Source organism: Panthera uncia, chromosome X (genome assembly GCF_023721935.1).
Source record: "Panthera uncia isolate 11264 chromosome X, Puncia_PCG_1.0, whole genome shotgun sequence".
NCBI classification, from domain to species: domain Eukaryota; kingdom Metazoa; phylum Chordata; class Mammalia; order Carnivora; family Felidae; genus Panthera; species Panthera uncia.
This window is the reverse complement of record NC_064817.1, coordinates 53,142,055-53,157,381: the sequence shown is the minus strand read 5'-3', so window position 1 is coordinate 53,157,381 and position 15,327 is coordinate 53,142,055. Positions and strand designations below refer to the sequence as shown.

Below are 15,327 nucleotides of genomic sequence, written 5' to 3'. Positions count from 1 at the left end.
TGTATCAGTTTATGCTCCTACCAGCAAAGGATGAGAGAGCCCATTAATGGTATGGGTCTGTATTTTTGGCTGTCTCTCCTTAGCCCTGGATCTGGCTCTCTCTCTCTGACAACACGGTACCAGGCACATACAAAGAAGACTAGGCTGCATTGCATATTGACTGAATGGGTGTTGAGAGTTAGCCAGGCATATCCTGAAGCCCATGAGGAAAGTGCAAACTCTGTTCCAAACTTCTTCCTTCCTCCTTATCTCTTTCATAGTCATCTCATATTCCTTACCCTCCCTCACACCTCATACTTCTATAGATTCTAGGTCCTGAATTACTCTTGAATCTGTCCTTTCCTCTCTGCCCATGACCAGTGCTGGAATTCAGGCCTCACCATCTCTTGCCCAGAAGAGTTTCCTTGCTGGTCTTACCATCTCCAATTTTGCCATCTCTGATCCATTCTTGATACCTCCAGAGTGAAGGCCCTAAAACACCATCCAGTCAGCCTCCTTTCCCGCCTCCAGAGGCTGGCTCCCTATGTCTCACTCCACAGTGCATGCTGTGGCTCATCTTCTCCGTGCTCCTGTCACATCTGGGGCTTTGCCTCCCCCCATCCCCCTTAAACTCTAGCCAGGCACATGACGCTGCCCACCTGCCTCAAACACAGCAGGCTTTGGCTTTTTGTCCATGGTTCTCTCTTGCTGGACTTTCCTTGTCTTCTTTTCCATGAGTAGACATGCATTGGTTTGTGGCTCCACAGCATTCATTCCTCTCCTTTACTTAGGTTCCTGCTTCTATTGGGGAGGTGGATGGAGGATGGGCTAAATGGGGGATGGGCATTAAGAAGGGCATGTGCGATGAGTGCTGGGTGTTACACATAAGGGATGAATCACTAAATTCTACTCCTGAAACCAATACTACACTATATGTTAACTTGACTTTAAATAAAATCTTGCAAAGAAAAAAAAAGATTCATTCTTTTTAGTAAATTGTCTGCCTCATTGGGGTAAGGTTGGTGAGACAGTAAATCCATGTGTCTGCCTCCTACCATGGAAGTCAAAGGGACATAGCCTCCTTCTCCCCATCCTAGGCTGGCCACAAAGTAGGCATAGGACTAAGCTTGGCCACTGGCCATTCTTTGGACTTTGAATCTGGAGCAAGCAGTATAAGAGTAGAGAAAATAATGTTCATCCATTCCAGTGGCAGCATCCTAATGAAACCGTTCCTATTTCCTACCCCTACCTCCCCTTCTCCCCAATGCTGCCTTTGCTTATGTCTATTTCCAGACCTGGGTCCCTAGCCTTTTCCGATTGGGTAAGCTCCTTGTAGCCTACCCCCACATTCCACAAATTCCTTTTTATTTTTAGTTAGTCAGAGATGGCTTCTGTTGCTCGCAACCAAAAGTTTCTGAGAGAAAGCCCAGCTCAAATGTCCCTTCCCCTGCAAAGCTTTCCCTGGTTCTGCACAAGCATACTTCTGTATACATTCTCGTAGCACCCTATGCAAAGTGCAACTCACAGTAGGAATTTTTTTTCTGTCCCTTCCACTAGAGTAAGAACTCATGTTGGTCCCACCCTTGTAAGCTCAGTGCCTGATCCAGAGTCAAACATTTAAGTCAACAAACGTTTAAGGACTAAACTAATGGACTCTATCTAGCAGCCTCAGTGGCTTGGACAGACTCATGATGCCTCCAAAATGATGCTGGTGGCCGCTTCCCCTGTGAGACCGGCTGGGAATAAAATGAGCTGGTTTCTATTTGGGGCCCTCATTCTGTCTGTGCCACAGAAGATGCAGTGGGAGGAGGAAGGGAAACAGACAGGAGTAGGGGGTGGGGAGGTGGCTATTGGAGCAGCTCAGGTGGAAGATGATGGGGAGCTGGATTAAGATGGTTACAGTGGGGAACTGAGAGGGGAAGGGTTGGCTGGTGAGATCGTGAACAGAGCATTAGAAGTGAATATGAAACTCATTTGCTTCTGGTACTTCTCAAAGCAAAAGCTGGCCATTTGAGATGGCTTCCCTCACAACGAGGTGGTGAGGGAGCACATGTGTGTGTGCACAGGAGACTGTCAGGGAGGGTGTCACACAGGCTCCAGCATCCCCCTCCCACCAACAGCCACCATGAATGCTGCCTGGCCTGTTTTCTAAAGAGCTTCCCCAGGCAGCAGGGGAGAGAGGAGAAGGGGGGCTGGCCACCCACACCACTCAGCAGAGGTGAACATCTAGTCCTCTAGTCCCCCTGCCCCCAGCCACTACAGGCTGCCAGGTGCCTTATTTGTGATGAAAGCTTTTAAAAACCCATGTGTATGGATGGTCATGCATTCATTTTTGTTCATTTCACTAATACTCACTGAACCTGGAGCATGAAATGCACCATGGACCCTGATCTCAAGAAGCTCCCAAGCTGGCGGGGGAGAAGATGAGTAATCAGGCAATTAGGAACCAGTGTGAGCAGGGAGGTAAGCACTGGTTGCTATGGGAACACGAGAAGAGGCCACAGCTGCTGCTCCTCTTGGAAGAGTCGTGGCAGGCAAAACAGGAAGCATGAGGCAGGCAGACCTGCTTGCCGGGCCCAAGTCCACATGGCTCAGCCGACTGAGTCTGATTTTGTCCAGGACAAAATCTTCTGGCACAACAAAATCTATGACTTCTCTGCCCCTTCATTGCCTCACTTAAGAAATGAGAAAAGGGATCATAATCGAAAGGCCAAATGAGACCCTGTAGATGTTTGTGCATGGCCCCACGATCTAGGATACGTGGTAGGTGCTAGGAGTTTTTTTCAAAACATATTTGCTGGTTGAACGTTTTCCAGACTACTGGACACCAGAGGTATGAACGAGATAGACAGGGCCCCTGGCCTCGCAGAGGTTATAGTAATTTGAGAGGAGGGATCGATAAAAAAAGAAAAAATCACGGTAGAACTAATTGCTATTGTGGTGAGTATCATGATGATGCTATCAGAGTAGTTCAGAGTGGGAGTATGCTAGGGGGCCAGGAAGAAAGACTTCCTGGAAGAGGTGACATTTCAGCTAAGATCAGGAGGAGGAATTAGTCAGCGAAGAGGTGGGGATACTGGATTCCAAGTACGGTGAACAGCAAGTGTGATGGTGATGGTGCTGCAGCAACAGGGTGTCTGGTATGTTCCAGGCAAGGAGAGGAAGTCAGTGGAATCTGTGGTGGTGGGGGGGCACAAAAGAGATGTGGAGAGGGGATGCTGGAAAGATGGGGAGGGGCACCAATGAATCCAAGTCTCTAGGCTGTGGTAAGTTCACCTTGGATCCTAGGATGACCCCAAACTTCCAATGTTAACTCTGACTCCCACAGCTGATCAACTTACCTGTCAGTACCTGTGGCAGGGCTGAGCTCAGGGGCTTTACCCAAAGCCCACTTGTAGAAGTTTCTGGAGTATGAAAGCTGTCAGAGCCCTTGGAAAGCAGTTAGGCCCAAACTGTCATTTTGCAGATGGGAACACTGAGGCCCAGACAAGAAGAAGACTTGTCAGGTCTGGAACTAGAACCCAGGCTGGGAGGCCACCCAGTGCTTCATGCCTCTTGCAGAAATCTGAAAGTGGACTTTTTAAAATTTCTTTTGAAGATGCCATTCTCTCATCCCCTCTGAGTAACAAGCCGTGTTTCCAGTTCTTTCTTGCCTTCTTGTACTTCCCCCAGTGTTCTTTTCAAAAAGGCACATTTTCCATAACCTCAGCTCCTCATTTGCTTATCTTCCACCCTTCCATTGTGAATGGGGTAGCCAGGAGCAGGGCTTGGATCCCAGGCTGGGCCCAAAGGAGCTACTCCTGTGCCAGTGATTGATGTATCTTCAAGCTTACCCTAGCTTCTGTCCTTGCCACTCCCCCAGTCATGTTCCATGAGCAAAGCTCTCCCTGCTGACATAGTCACAGTACTTCCCTGCCCGGGCAGGCCGCACCATACACACACTGGCAGAGAGTTTCAGCCACCATCTAATACAATCTATCCATTGCCGAGATGAAGACAGTGAGGACTAGGGAGGAGAGGGGATCCACTCAGGGTCAGGCCCAAGTGAACTGTGAACTGTGAACTGTGTTCTGGCCTTTTGACTCTGCCTAACTCACCCCTTCCCCCGCCCTGCTCAGCCATCTCCCCGTATCATCAGCTGGCTCCCTTCTCTCCCTGTTGATGCCAAGGGTTGAGGGGAAACCCTATGGAAAGAGGGTGGCCCAGTGCTGTCTGAGCAGAGGCTGAAGGGGGAAGAGTGAGGGAAACCTGTTCTCTGCCCCTCTAGCTTAGCTGGTGTCACATGCCAGCCAGCCCTCTCTTCTCACTCCCTGCAGCACAGGGCCACAGCAGGTTCAGTGGAGGATCCAGTAAGCTGCTCTATGTCTCCACCAGGAAATGCCCCACTTTGGTAGGCCTCCCTTTTAGTCAGGAACTTAGGCCACCACATTCCTCTTGCCCTAGGCCTGGAAGTAGCCAGCTTTGGAGTTGACAGTGCTGGCCCCAAATTTCAGCTCTGCCACCTCTACCCGAGTAGCCTGGGACAAATCCCTTACAATCTCTGAGCCTCAGCTTCCCCACTGGAACATAAGAATTGCTACCTTACCAGCTACCTATAAAGAGAGGGCATATGTAAAGTACCTGACATATTATCAATAGGCATTTGACAAATGTTCGTCTCCTCCCCATACCCCACTCAAGTGCTGCGAGTGGGGCTGGAGGGGAAGCCCCACTGTCATCAATCCCTGCCTGATTTCTGCCAGAGATCCCTGGGGAGAGGCTGGGACCAGATCTTGGCAAGAGTTTCTTGGCTCTGGGGAGAAGAGAAGGGAGCTGCGTCCCACAGTAGACAGTCCTAATCCCTGCAATTCAGCAGGAAACACGCAGTGTGAAGTCAAGCCAAAGGAAAGGAGGAAGGGCAGGAGAGATTGGAGGAAAGGAGGAGGAGGCAGGTGGCTTGGGAGTCTGTGGGAAGTCAGGACAGGGAGGAGAGGACCAGAGAGCATGGGGGCTCATGCTGCTGGTCCAGGCAGTGCCAGACACTTAGGAGAGACAAAGGAGGCGTCCTCTGGGCTGCAGGCTGTTTGAAGCTCTCTTGATGGCAGCCACTCTTGTGTAATCCTGGAGCACAGGATCTCTGTCTTATGGGGACACATCCAGGCTCTAGCACGAGAGTCAGCCCAGCCCACCCCATCCAGCTGTAGACATCTGGCCCCCACCCCACATCCCTGCTCTGTCTCCACTCTTTTGAGACAGGCTCAGACTTTGCTGCCCTCATTGTCTGCTTCCACAACCAAACCCCTGATCCCCTCCCCCACCAAGGTTCCTTTTTGATCCATAGTTCCCTATAACCCAGGGGTCTCCAAACATCTCTGACTTAGACTTTACAATTATTCTTCAGAAGGAATTCCCCTGTCTCCAAAGTTATCAGTATTAGTTACTGCAAAGAGGACTTAACTTTGAAGACTCTAGGTACATTTGGCTGAAATGTGTCCACTGGCTCACCTGCCCCTTCTTGCAGCCAGGATCATCCCCAGAAAGATGCCAAACAGGGGTCAGCGAAGTCTGTGGCCAGGAATGGCCCTCGGTCTCCATCTCTGGTGATGACTGAGTCTGTGGCCTGGATCAGAGCTGACTCTGTAGCTGGGATCAAGGCTGAGTTTGTGGCCAGGTTCAGGGGTCTGTATGACCAGGGTTCCATAAGTTTCTTTTGGTCGCAAGCAATAGAACTCAACTCTGGCTAACTTGGGTAGAAAATAAGACTGTATTTCAAAGGTATCGGGCTGGTTTTCAGACCTGATTGATACAAACATGACTCAGCTCCAGTCGTCCCAGTGTCTGTGTGTCTCCTTTTGAGTTTTGAATACCTAGGAAAGGAGTCTAGTTGGCCTAGCATGGGTCAGGAATCCAGGATCAGTCAAGCTAGCCATGGTACAGGGCCACACATTGCCGGTGGAAATGGGAAGGGCTCCAGCCTTGAGGAAAAGCAATCTGGCACCATCTAACAAAACGCAGTAGGGATATATGTCATTTTAAATAAAAAAGGACAGGCAAAAACCCATGCATGTATCACACATATATGTATAAATACAGTACACATATACCTGTATACGATTATAAAAATATAAAGAAAAACATGAAATAATGAGTACTAGGTTACTGAAGTAGGTTATGGGGAGCAGTGATACAGGTAGAGGAGGGAGACAAGTACACAGCAGAAAAGACTATAATTTAAAAAAATGCACATAGGACTTCTTTTATGAGTGTATCTAACATTATATAGATATTTGTGTATACTTATAAAGATATTGCCTTAAAAATATTTTACAGAAGAGATGAATAAAAATATAACAGAAAAAAAGAGTCTTATAAAAAATGGGATAGCAGGATTATTGACAAGATGGACCTTGACACCAAAAGCCTTATTAGAGACAAGGAGAGTCATTTCTTAGCAATCAAATGAACAATTCTCTGAGAAGATAGAGCAGTTCTTAACCTATGTGCCCTGTACATGTTTATGACACTGTGCATGCCCTTTAAATCTTGTTTTTTTTTTTAATTCAATATTGTTTACAAGTGGTACCCATTGTTACACATGTAGATTTAGATTCTGCATTAATGGCTGCTCTGTAGTAAATATTCCACTGTGACAATTATTCATTTCCCCTTTGATAAACATTTTGGTTTTCTTTCTGGTCTTTTCCTATTAAAAACAATGCTGCACCAAATATCACAACAAATTCTACCATAACCTAAAAAAAAAAAAACAATGCTGCAATGAATATAATTACACATAATTCATTTCAATCATGTGCAAGTATATCTCTAAGTAAATTCCTAGAAGGAGACTTTCTAGGTCAAAAAGTATGTGCATTAGTAATTTTGCTAGATATTGCCAACTTGCCTACTACAGAGGTTCTACCAATTTACCTAACCCCCCAGAGATATTTGAGAGTGCCTGAGGTTCCTCACCCTCCACCACACAGCGTGTCATCAAGATTTTCCAGATGGGTCAGTCTCATTGTATTCTTTTCCAAGAAAGTGTCTATTTGTATCTTTTGTTCATTTTGATATTTGTTTGTTGGTCCTTTATTGATTTATGGGAGCTCTTTAAGTATTTGGGAAATGAGCCCTTCATGAAATTGGCAGCAAAGAGGTTCCCCAGGTTTTCATTTATGTTTTGCTCTACTTAGAATTGTTTATCTATATATATTTGGCCTGCCCGAAGATTTTGTTTTTATGTAATTGAATCTTTTCTCTTTGTCTCCTGTATATTTTGTCAAACTTATAGAGGATTTATATCCTCCTTAAGGATTATAAAAAAACATTCCCCCGTGGTTTAAGTATTTTTATACATTTATATTGACATTTAGAGAAAACCCCAATTAAGAGAAGATATTTGTAACTGTACAAATATCACTGACATCTGGTATCCAGAATATATAAAGAATTCATAGAATTCAATAAATTGGTATAACCACTTTGGAAAATGAATTGGCACCATCTATTGAAGTTAAAATGCTCCTATCTGTGTCCTGCCCCAATAACCCCCACCTGGAATTTCTGCCCTTGTGTAAACTCCTCACCATGAGTGTGGGCTAGACCTAGTAGCTCACTTTTAATAAATAAAATGTGGTGAAAGTGTTAGGATGTCACTTCTGAGACCTGCCTTGAAGAAATGTTAAAAGATATAGGTCAGAAAATTGTATTTATATTTCAAAAAGGTAGAGTATTAAATCTTTCATTTTTCTTTTTCTTAACTGACCAAACAAATAACAGTTTGCTCAAAAAAATAGTAGCAACAGTGTATTGGATGATAATGGCTTATGGATAAGCGAAATGAATGACAGCAATATTATAAGGGACATGAGGGAGAAATTGGGAATATTCTGAAGGACTGTCATGTCATTTGAAAATGGACTTGGATTAGTTGTAAATGTATATTGCAACCACTAAAAATGTAAAAATAATAAATATAATTGAAATTATAATAGAGAAGAGAAAATGGAATCTTATAAAATGCTCAATTAAAATTAGAGAAGGCAGAAAAAATGGAAGACAAAAAAAGAGAGAAACAAAGAACAAAGGCAATGAATAGGAAACAGTTATAAATATGGTCAATATTAATCCAACTTTATCAGTAATCACTTTAAATGTGAATATTCTAACTATACCAATTATAAAAGCAGAGACTATCAGAATGGATTAAAAAAAAAAAAAAGACCTGGGGCAACTGGGTGGCTCAGTTAAGCATCTGACTCTTTTTTAAAATTTATTTATTTTGAGAGAGAGAAAGGGAGAGAGAGAGGGAAAGAGAGAATCCCAAGCAGGCTCCACACTGTCAGCACAGAGCCCAACACTGGGCTTGATCTCACCCACTGTGAGATGAAATCAAGAGTCAGACACTTAACCGACTGAGCCACCCCAGTGCCTCAAGCATCTGACTCTTGATATTGGCTCAGGTCATGATCTCACGGTTTGTGAAATCGAGCCCTGTGTGGAGCCTGCTTGGGATTCTCTCTCCCTTTCCCTCTTTCTTTGCCCCTCCCCTGCTTGCGCATGGTCCTTCTCTCTCTCTCTCTCTCTCTCTCAAGATAAATAAAGAAACACTTAAAAAAAGACCCTAGTGTATGTTGTTTATAAGAAACTCTATTTATTTATTTATTTATTTATTTATTTATTTATTGAGTGCAAGCAGAAGAGGGGAGAGAGGGAGAGAGAATCACAAGCAGGTTCCACATTCAGTGCAGAGCCTGATGCAGGGCTTGATCATGAAATCAAGAGTTGGCTGCTTAACCAACTGAGGCACCCAGGTGCCCCCAAACACATTTTAAATATAAAGACACAGATAGATTAAAAGCAAATGGATAGAGAAAGATATATGCATTATCATTAATAAAAAGAAAGCTGGAGTAGCTATGTTAATTCCAAAGAAAGCAGATTCAGAACGTGAAACATTATCAGGGATAAATGTGGGAATTACATAATGATAAAAGGTTATCAGTTCAGATCTGAGGATCTGAAGAAAATAAAATTTGCCCAATCTGTATGACCGGTACAGGCAAATGTGCATTTTATACTCTACTTTTCTGTATATATGAAATATTTCAAATTTGAAATAAAATATACAGCCCATCCTTTCTTGAGTACAAAAACTACATGTACATTAGATTAGCCTTACTAACTGTGTTGTTCAATCTGTCTGTACCCTTATTTATTTTGCAGTCTATTTGATCCATTTACACCATAACAAGTCTGGCTAAGTCTCCCACTATGCTTGCAAACTTTGTGATCTGTCTTCATATTTCTAACATATTTGCCTCATATACTTTGAAATGAATATAGAGTTTACTGACTACATCTTCTCCATGAATGAAACAACCCATTCTGTTCTCTTTAATGTTTTTTTACTTTGAGTTCTTGATTATATTCTGATATTAACATGTCTCTTGCCTTTTTTCATCCTTGTTTTCTTCTTTTTAAAATGCCTTCTTCCCCTCCTTCCTTTCCTTTCTTTCTTCCTTCAAAATACTTAAAATGAGAATTTGCTTTTTTATAGGCATTAACCCATACTACATACTGATATATTTGGATTTATTCCTGCCCTTTGGTATTTTGCTTTTAAATACCCTTTCTTGTTGCCTGCCACCCCACTTCTGCCCTTTGATAGACTGGGTTTTCCTCTTTGTTCTACATATTGTTTAGTGGCTTGAAGGTTACACATACATCCTATTTGTATTATGTTGTTGCCCCTAATATTTCTCATTCTTCTATGATGCATTTTATTTCCAAGAACAAAACTTTGCTATTGTTGTGAACATGGGGAGTCTTTACATTAGATGTAAATATTAATGATGTATTGTAAAGTGCAATTTAAAAAAGTAGTTCAGAGTTCAGTAAACTGTACAAATCCAAAAGGTATGGCTATGATATTTTTAAACTGCAATGCAATTACCAGATGGTGAACCCGTATTGTGCTTCATGACTGATCATTTCTTTTGGATAGAGAGGCTTGATTTTGTAATTAACAACAAATTCTACCATAAACAATTAGCAACAAATTCTACCATAAACAGTTCAATTGCTTCAATTACCAGGTTTTTAAAAATTGCAACCCTAGATATAGTTTCACATTTTTAATACTTCTAGTACAAACCATAACATACAACATAGGATTTGATATATTATTATAATTACTTTTACATGGGAATTAATCAGAAAGAATTTGTAGATTTCATTTCATGAAAAAAAAAAAAAGAACAGAAGGGAATATGGCTAAATGTTTAACATTTGTTACAGCTGGCTGTTGGTTACATTTTTCGCTGTCCTTTTCTGTATCCTTGACGATTTCATCATTTAAAATGAAATAATGCTTTCGGGCCCACCCTGATTTGTCGAGAGCAGCTGCCGCCCCCGCCACATCAAGGGGGCGGGCCCCAGCCGACGCCACAATCACTTCCTCCGCCGCAGTCGCTGCCCGCCCCGCTGCTGTCTGGCGGGGGAGGAGCTGGAGAGCAGGAGCAGCCTCTCTGGCGGTCGTGGCGGTCGGAGGTCCGAGAGCTCTGCTCCTACTGAGAGCGTGCGGGTGTCAGGACTGGGTGAGTGAAAGACTGTTTATTTCTTCAATTCATCCAGACGTGGCGGTGGGGCAAGTGGCAGGGCACGGGGGCGAGGATCTAAGGGACCTCTAGCGAACAGATTTTCAGGCTTGCCCCTCGGGAAGGGGTGGGGCGGACGCAGGACCTGACTGCAGAGTGAGGCCTGTGTCCACAGACCTATTTGGGGGCTCCATCCTCCGTCCCCCAGCCCCTAACGTGTGGCGCGGCCCCTACTCGAATGGCTTTGATCGCTGTTTGAGAGGGGAGGGGTGGTCGGGGCCCTCTCCTCCTTCCTTCCTTCTGGGTCCCTTTGCAGAACACTCCGTGGCCTTTCTTCCCCCATTTTGCAGTTGTTTGCTGAATGGTAAAACGTTAAGATATTTAGGTAAATATATTGTTGCCAGGAAAATAATTGTCAGAAAAACAAATTATTTTCAGGGAAAATGAGACCCCCACATGCCCTTTTCTTTTTTCCCCTTTCCCTGGCACATTGGCTTGGATATGCTGTTTGAGCTGCTAGTGTTCTCCTGTCCCTCATTATGACATTGTGGCCCCCTCCCCCTCTCTGTGTGTTGTGTGTGTGGGCAGGGACATACACACACATGCACACACGCACATACACATGCACGCAAGCATACCTACATACACTCATACACAGACATACACACACAAAACCCTTCCATTGCAGTCCTCTCCCTGCCTCCCTCCACACTCAAGGTTCTGGCACATCCCCTTCCCCTTGCATGCATGGACACACACACATACACACCCTCTTGCAAATTGTCACACCCTCCAATGCCTTTCCCTGCTTCTCACTGCCTGCCACATACACACCTCCAGAAGCAGCCCCCTCCTGCTTCTGCCTCTGTGTGCTCTAGCAAGCACGCACACACACACACACACACATACACACACATACCACTTTTGGGGCTGCCTTATATCCTGCCTGCCACATACGCACATAAGGATATCCTTTGATTGCTGGATCCTCTTTCATATGCCACTTACATACACATGCACCCACACACTCTTATTCACACAGCCCTCACACATGCTCCCAGCCCTCCTCCCTGTCTGCTACATAGGTGCATAGACAGCTCTCCTTCGCTGGTTCCTGCAGTGGACACACTCACACTCACACTCACATAAATCCTTCTCTAGGGATGCCATCCCCCCTCCCTGCTAGCCACATTCATGAATATACATATTTCTTTCATTGCTGGCCCCCATTCCACCCACCAGCCACCCGCACATCCCTGTCCTGTGTTGTCCCTCCCATGGATGCATTTGCTCACACTGACATTTCTCCATTGTTGCCTCCCATTTTGACGAACACACACGCAGACCATGGACACCCATATCCAGGGCCACCGTACCCTTTCTTGCCTGCCACTGACACAGGAACACACGTCCCTCCAGAGTTTCAGCCGCTGCACACACAACCGTGCATTCACATTCTCTTTCTCTCACACTTAACACATCCCTCTCCTCTAAAGCCACCCTACACACATCTGTCATTTTTATACCCACATCTGGAATGGGTCTCATTCTGTCTGACACTAATGCCTCTTCCCAATACATCTGTCCTGTTCCCCCTACAAACCAAACACAGACATCTCTTCATTGCATGATTGCTGGTCCCCCCTTCCACCTGCCCTTCTCCTCCTGACAGACATGTAGGCACTCATGAACATGTGGTGATCTATATTTTTTACCCTATTTCCATTTGCATTTCTCCTGCATGTCTGCAGGGCTCAGAAAAACGCAGACACCCTATAAAATAACCGCAGCAATCTTTCCTCTTCCATGTTGGCATAATTCCACAGCACTTTACCCACCTTGCTAGCATCCAGTACCCCCCACCCCTGCCCATCTTCTGTCAGATTCTCCCCTAGGTCTGGCTTTCCTATAAACCCAGTCTTGTAATCATTTTGCCAACATTAAAAATGTGTTCCAGGTCTACACCTGACAGTCACTGGAATGCTACTTCAGGCCTTAGAAGAAAGTGAAACTAATTTTAAAGGCCCCTTATTCTTTCTGTTACCTGCCTGCTGAAGTGAAAATAGATCTCCCTGCTCCTTTATTCTGAACTGATTTGACTTTCCCATCTCCAAAGCTTGTGCAGGGAGCAGGAGCCTTTCCACTCGAGCCCCAGCTGTATTGGAAACCCTCCTAAAAGTCAGAGCAATGGGTCAGGAATCTAGCAAGCCTGTATGGCCCAAGCCATCAGGAGGGTATCAGTCCAATACAGGCAGGAGGTATGGAAGAAGGCATGCTTATGTCAGTTTCAGGCCATCCATGAACCAGCAGGAAAGGATTTCCAGCCAGAGAAAGACGACATCCGAAGTCCCAATGCACAGATCAGCCCCCAGTCAAACCACCAAGAGGAGCCGCTCACCATTTTCCACCACTCGTCGTAGTTGGGAAGACAGTGAGAGCTCGGGAACCAGCCTGAATGTTGATAATGAGGACTACTCCAGGTACCCACCGAGAGAGTACAGGGCCTTGGGTAGCAGAAGAGGAATGGCTTATGGACACGTTGACTCTTTCGGGGCAGATGATAGTGAGGAGGAGGGGGCTGGGCCTGTTGAGCGAGTGCCAGTTAGAGGGAAAACTGGCAAGTTTAAAGATGAGAAGCCGTATGACCCAGAGAAAGGGGCAAGGTCTTTGGCTGGGGTGCCCCCACAGTTCTCTAGCTTTAACCGTGATGTGAGAGAGGAGCTTGACAAGGTAGACCCAACCCCTGTGGTGAGACGCTCTGCTAGCAGAGCAGAGTTCCTGCAGCCAAATAGCATGGCTCCTCAGACGTCTGCCGAAGGCAAGGTGGCAACCACTGGTGACAGCCTGGAGAGGGAGAGACGGGAGCAGAATTTACCTGCACGTCCCATCAGGGCTCCTGTGAGTATTTGTGGTGGTGGGGAAAACACCCCAAAGAGTGCGGAGGAGCCAGTGGTGAGGCCCAAAATCAGAAATCTGGCAAGTCCAAACTGCGTGAAGCCAAAGATATTTTTTGATACTGATGATGATGATGATATGCCACACAGTACTTCCAGGTGGAGGGATTCTGCCAATGCTGATGAAGGCCATGCCAATGGCCGAGGCAGAAGAGGCAGAGTCGAGAGTTTAAGTGGCTTCTCTGAGCCAAAGTACCCTGAGGAGAAGAGGGATGCCAGGAATGACCAAGTGAAGCCGGAAAAGGTGCCAAGACGACGACGAACCATGGCCGACCCTGACTTCTGGACGTACAGCGATGATTACTACAAATACTATGAGGAAGACTCTGACAGTGACAAAGAGTGGACTGCTGCTCTGCGTCGGAAGTATCGAGGCCGAGAGCAAAATCTGTCATCCAGTGGTGAAAGCTGGGAGACTCTGCCAGGGAAAGAAGAGCATGAACCTGAGCAAGTCAGAGTGAATGCCAGTGCTGGTGCCAGCCCCAGTGCTAGTGCCAGTGCGAACAGCAGTAGCAGCAATGAACTTGAAGAAGTTCGGGGACCACCTCTTCAAGAAGAGGAGCAGGCACCCCCAGAAGAAGGAGAGGTTCCTTGGCTCCAGTACAATGAAAATGAGAGCAGCAGCGAGGGGGGTAACGATTCTGGCCAGGAGTTTCTGCAGCCAGGAGTGTTCATGCTGGATGGAAACAACAACCTTGAAGATGATTCCAGCGTAAGCGAAGACTTAGAAGTGGATTGGAGCCTCTTTGATGGGTTTGCAGATGGGTTGGGGGTGGCCGAAGCCATTTCCTACGTGGATCCTCAATTTCTCACATACATGGCGCTAGAAGAACGCCTGGCCCAGGCGATGGAAACAGCCCTCGCGCACTTAGAGTCTCTCGCAGTGGACGTGGAGGTGGCCAATCCACCTGCGAGCAAGGAGAGCATCGACACCCTTCCTGAGATCCTGGTCACTGAAGATCACAGTGCAGTGGGGCAGGAAATGTGTTGCCCCATCTGCTGTAGTGAATATGTGAAGGGGGAGGTGGCAACTGAGCTGCCATGCCACCACTATTTCCACAAGCCGTGCGTGTCCATCTGGCTTCAGAAGTCAGGCACCTGCCCCGTGTGCCGCTGCATGTTCCCTCCCCCACTCTAAGGCCAAGGCTCTTTACTCCTTTGTCGGTTGATTTTCCCCATCTGAAATCCACAATACTGCAGGAGCCCTCTCAAAATTAACAATTGAAATGAAACCAATCAGTTGATTAATCTACACCTGTTGATTCCTTGTGATTCTTTCCAATGTGAAAACGGTTGTGTGCGATTGCATTAAAAATCCTATTGTCTCTTAGAGGTTAGAAAAGCAAAACTAAACATTCTAAATGCTACTTGAGATTGCAGTAAAAACATACATTTTCTAACCCGAGTGGAAATAAGTTGCATTTGTCTTCAGTAGAATATGTTGCTGTTAATTGTAATGTCAAGTTGATCTGTTAAATATGTCCAGAAGGCATCATCATTTCTGTTGCATGTTATGGGTTAATGTTCCTGTAATTGCAGTGCCGTAAAAGCTCATTAAAGTTCTTCTTTTGGTTTTACATGGTATAGTGGAATTGTTTGGTTTTGTCTAAAATGGTGGTACTAAGTGACTTTATAATCAGTCCATTGAACTTGCATCAAAAATAGGGTTTGGTGGGGTCTTCTTTTTTTTTTTTTTTTTTTTTTTTTTTTTGGTGCTCCCAAAAGTAGAAAAGCTGGAAGGTCATTGGAAATGCTGAATCCAACAGTGGCAAAAAATGAAGGGTAATGATTTCTAAAAGTAGGAATAAAGTGTGTGA

General features: G+C 45.4%; 1 protein-coding gene across 2 annotated transcripts; it reads left to right on the top strand.

Moving 5' to 3' along the window:
• The first annotated feature begins 10,417 nt into the window (after positions 1 to 10,417).
• On the top strand, positions 10,418 to 15,092 carry PJA1 (praja ring finger ubiquitin ligase 1). 2 transcript variants are annotated; one of them, XM_049643899.1, is made up of 2 exons: positions 10,418 to 10,556; positions 12,514 to 15,092. In XM_049643899.1, exon 2 carries the CDS (start codon positions 12,744 to 12,746, stop codon positions 14,646 to 14,648), a length of 1,905 nt encoding a protein of 634 aa, XP_049499856.1. In that variant the 5' UTR covers positions 10,418 to 10,556; positions 12,514 to 12,743; the 3' UTR covers positions 14,649 to 15,092. The 2 variants fall into 2 exon arrangements, with proteins under 2 accessions (XP_049499856.1, XP_049499857.1); XM_049643900.1 differs by having other exon boundaries at positions 10,419 to 10,556; positions 12,842 to 15,092.
• Positions 15,093 to 15,327: the final 235 nt, after the last annotated feature.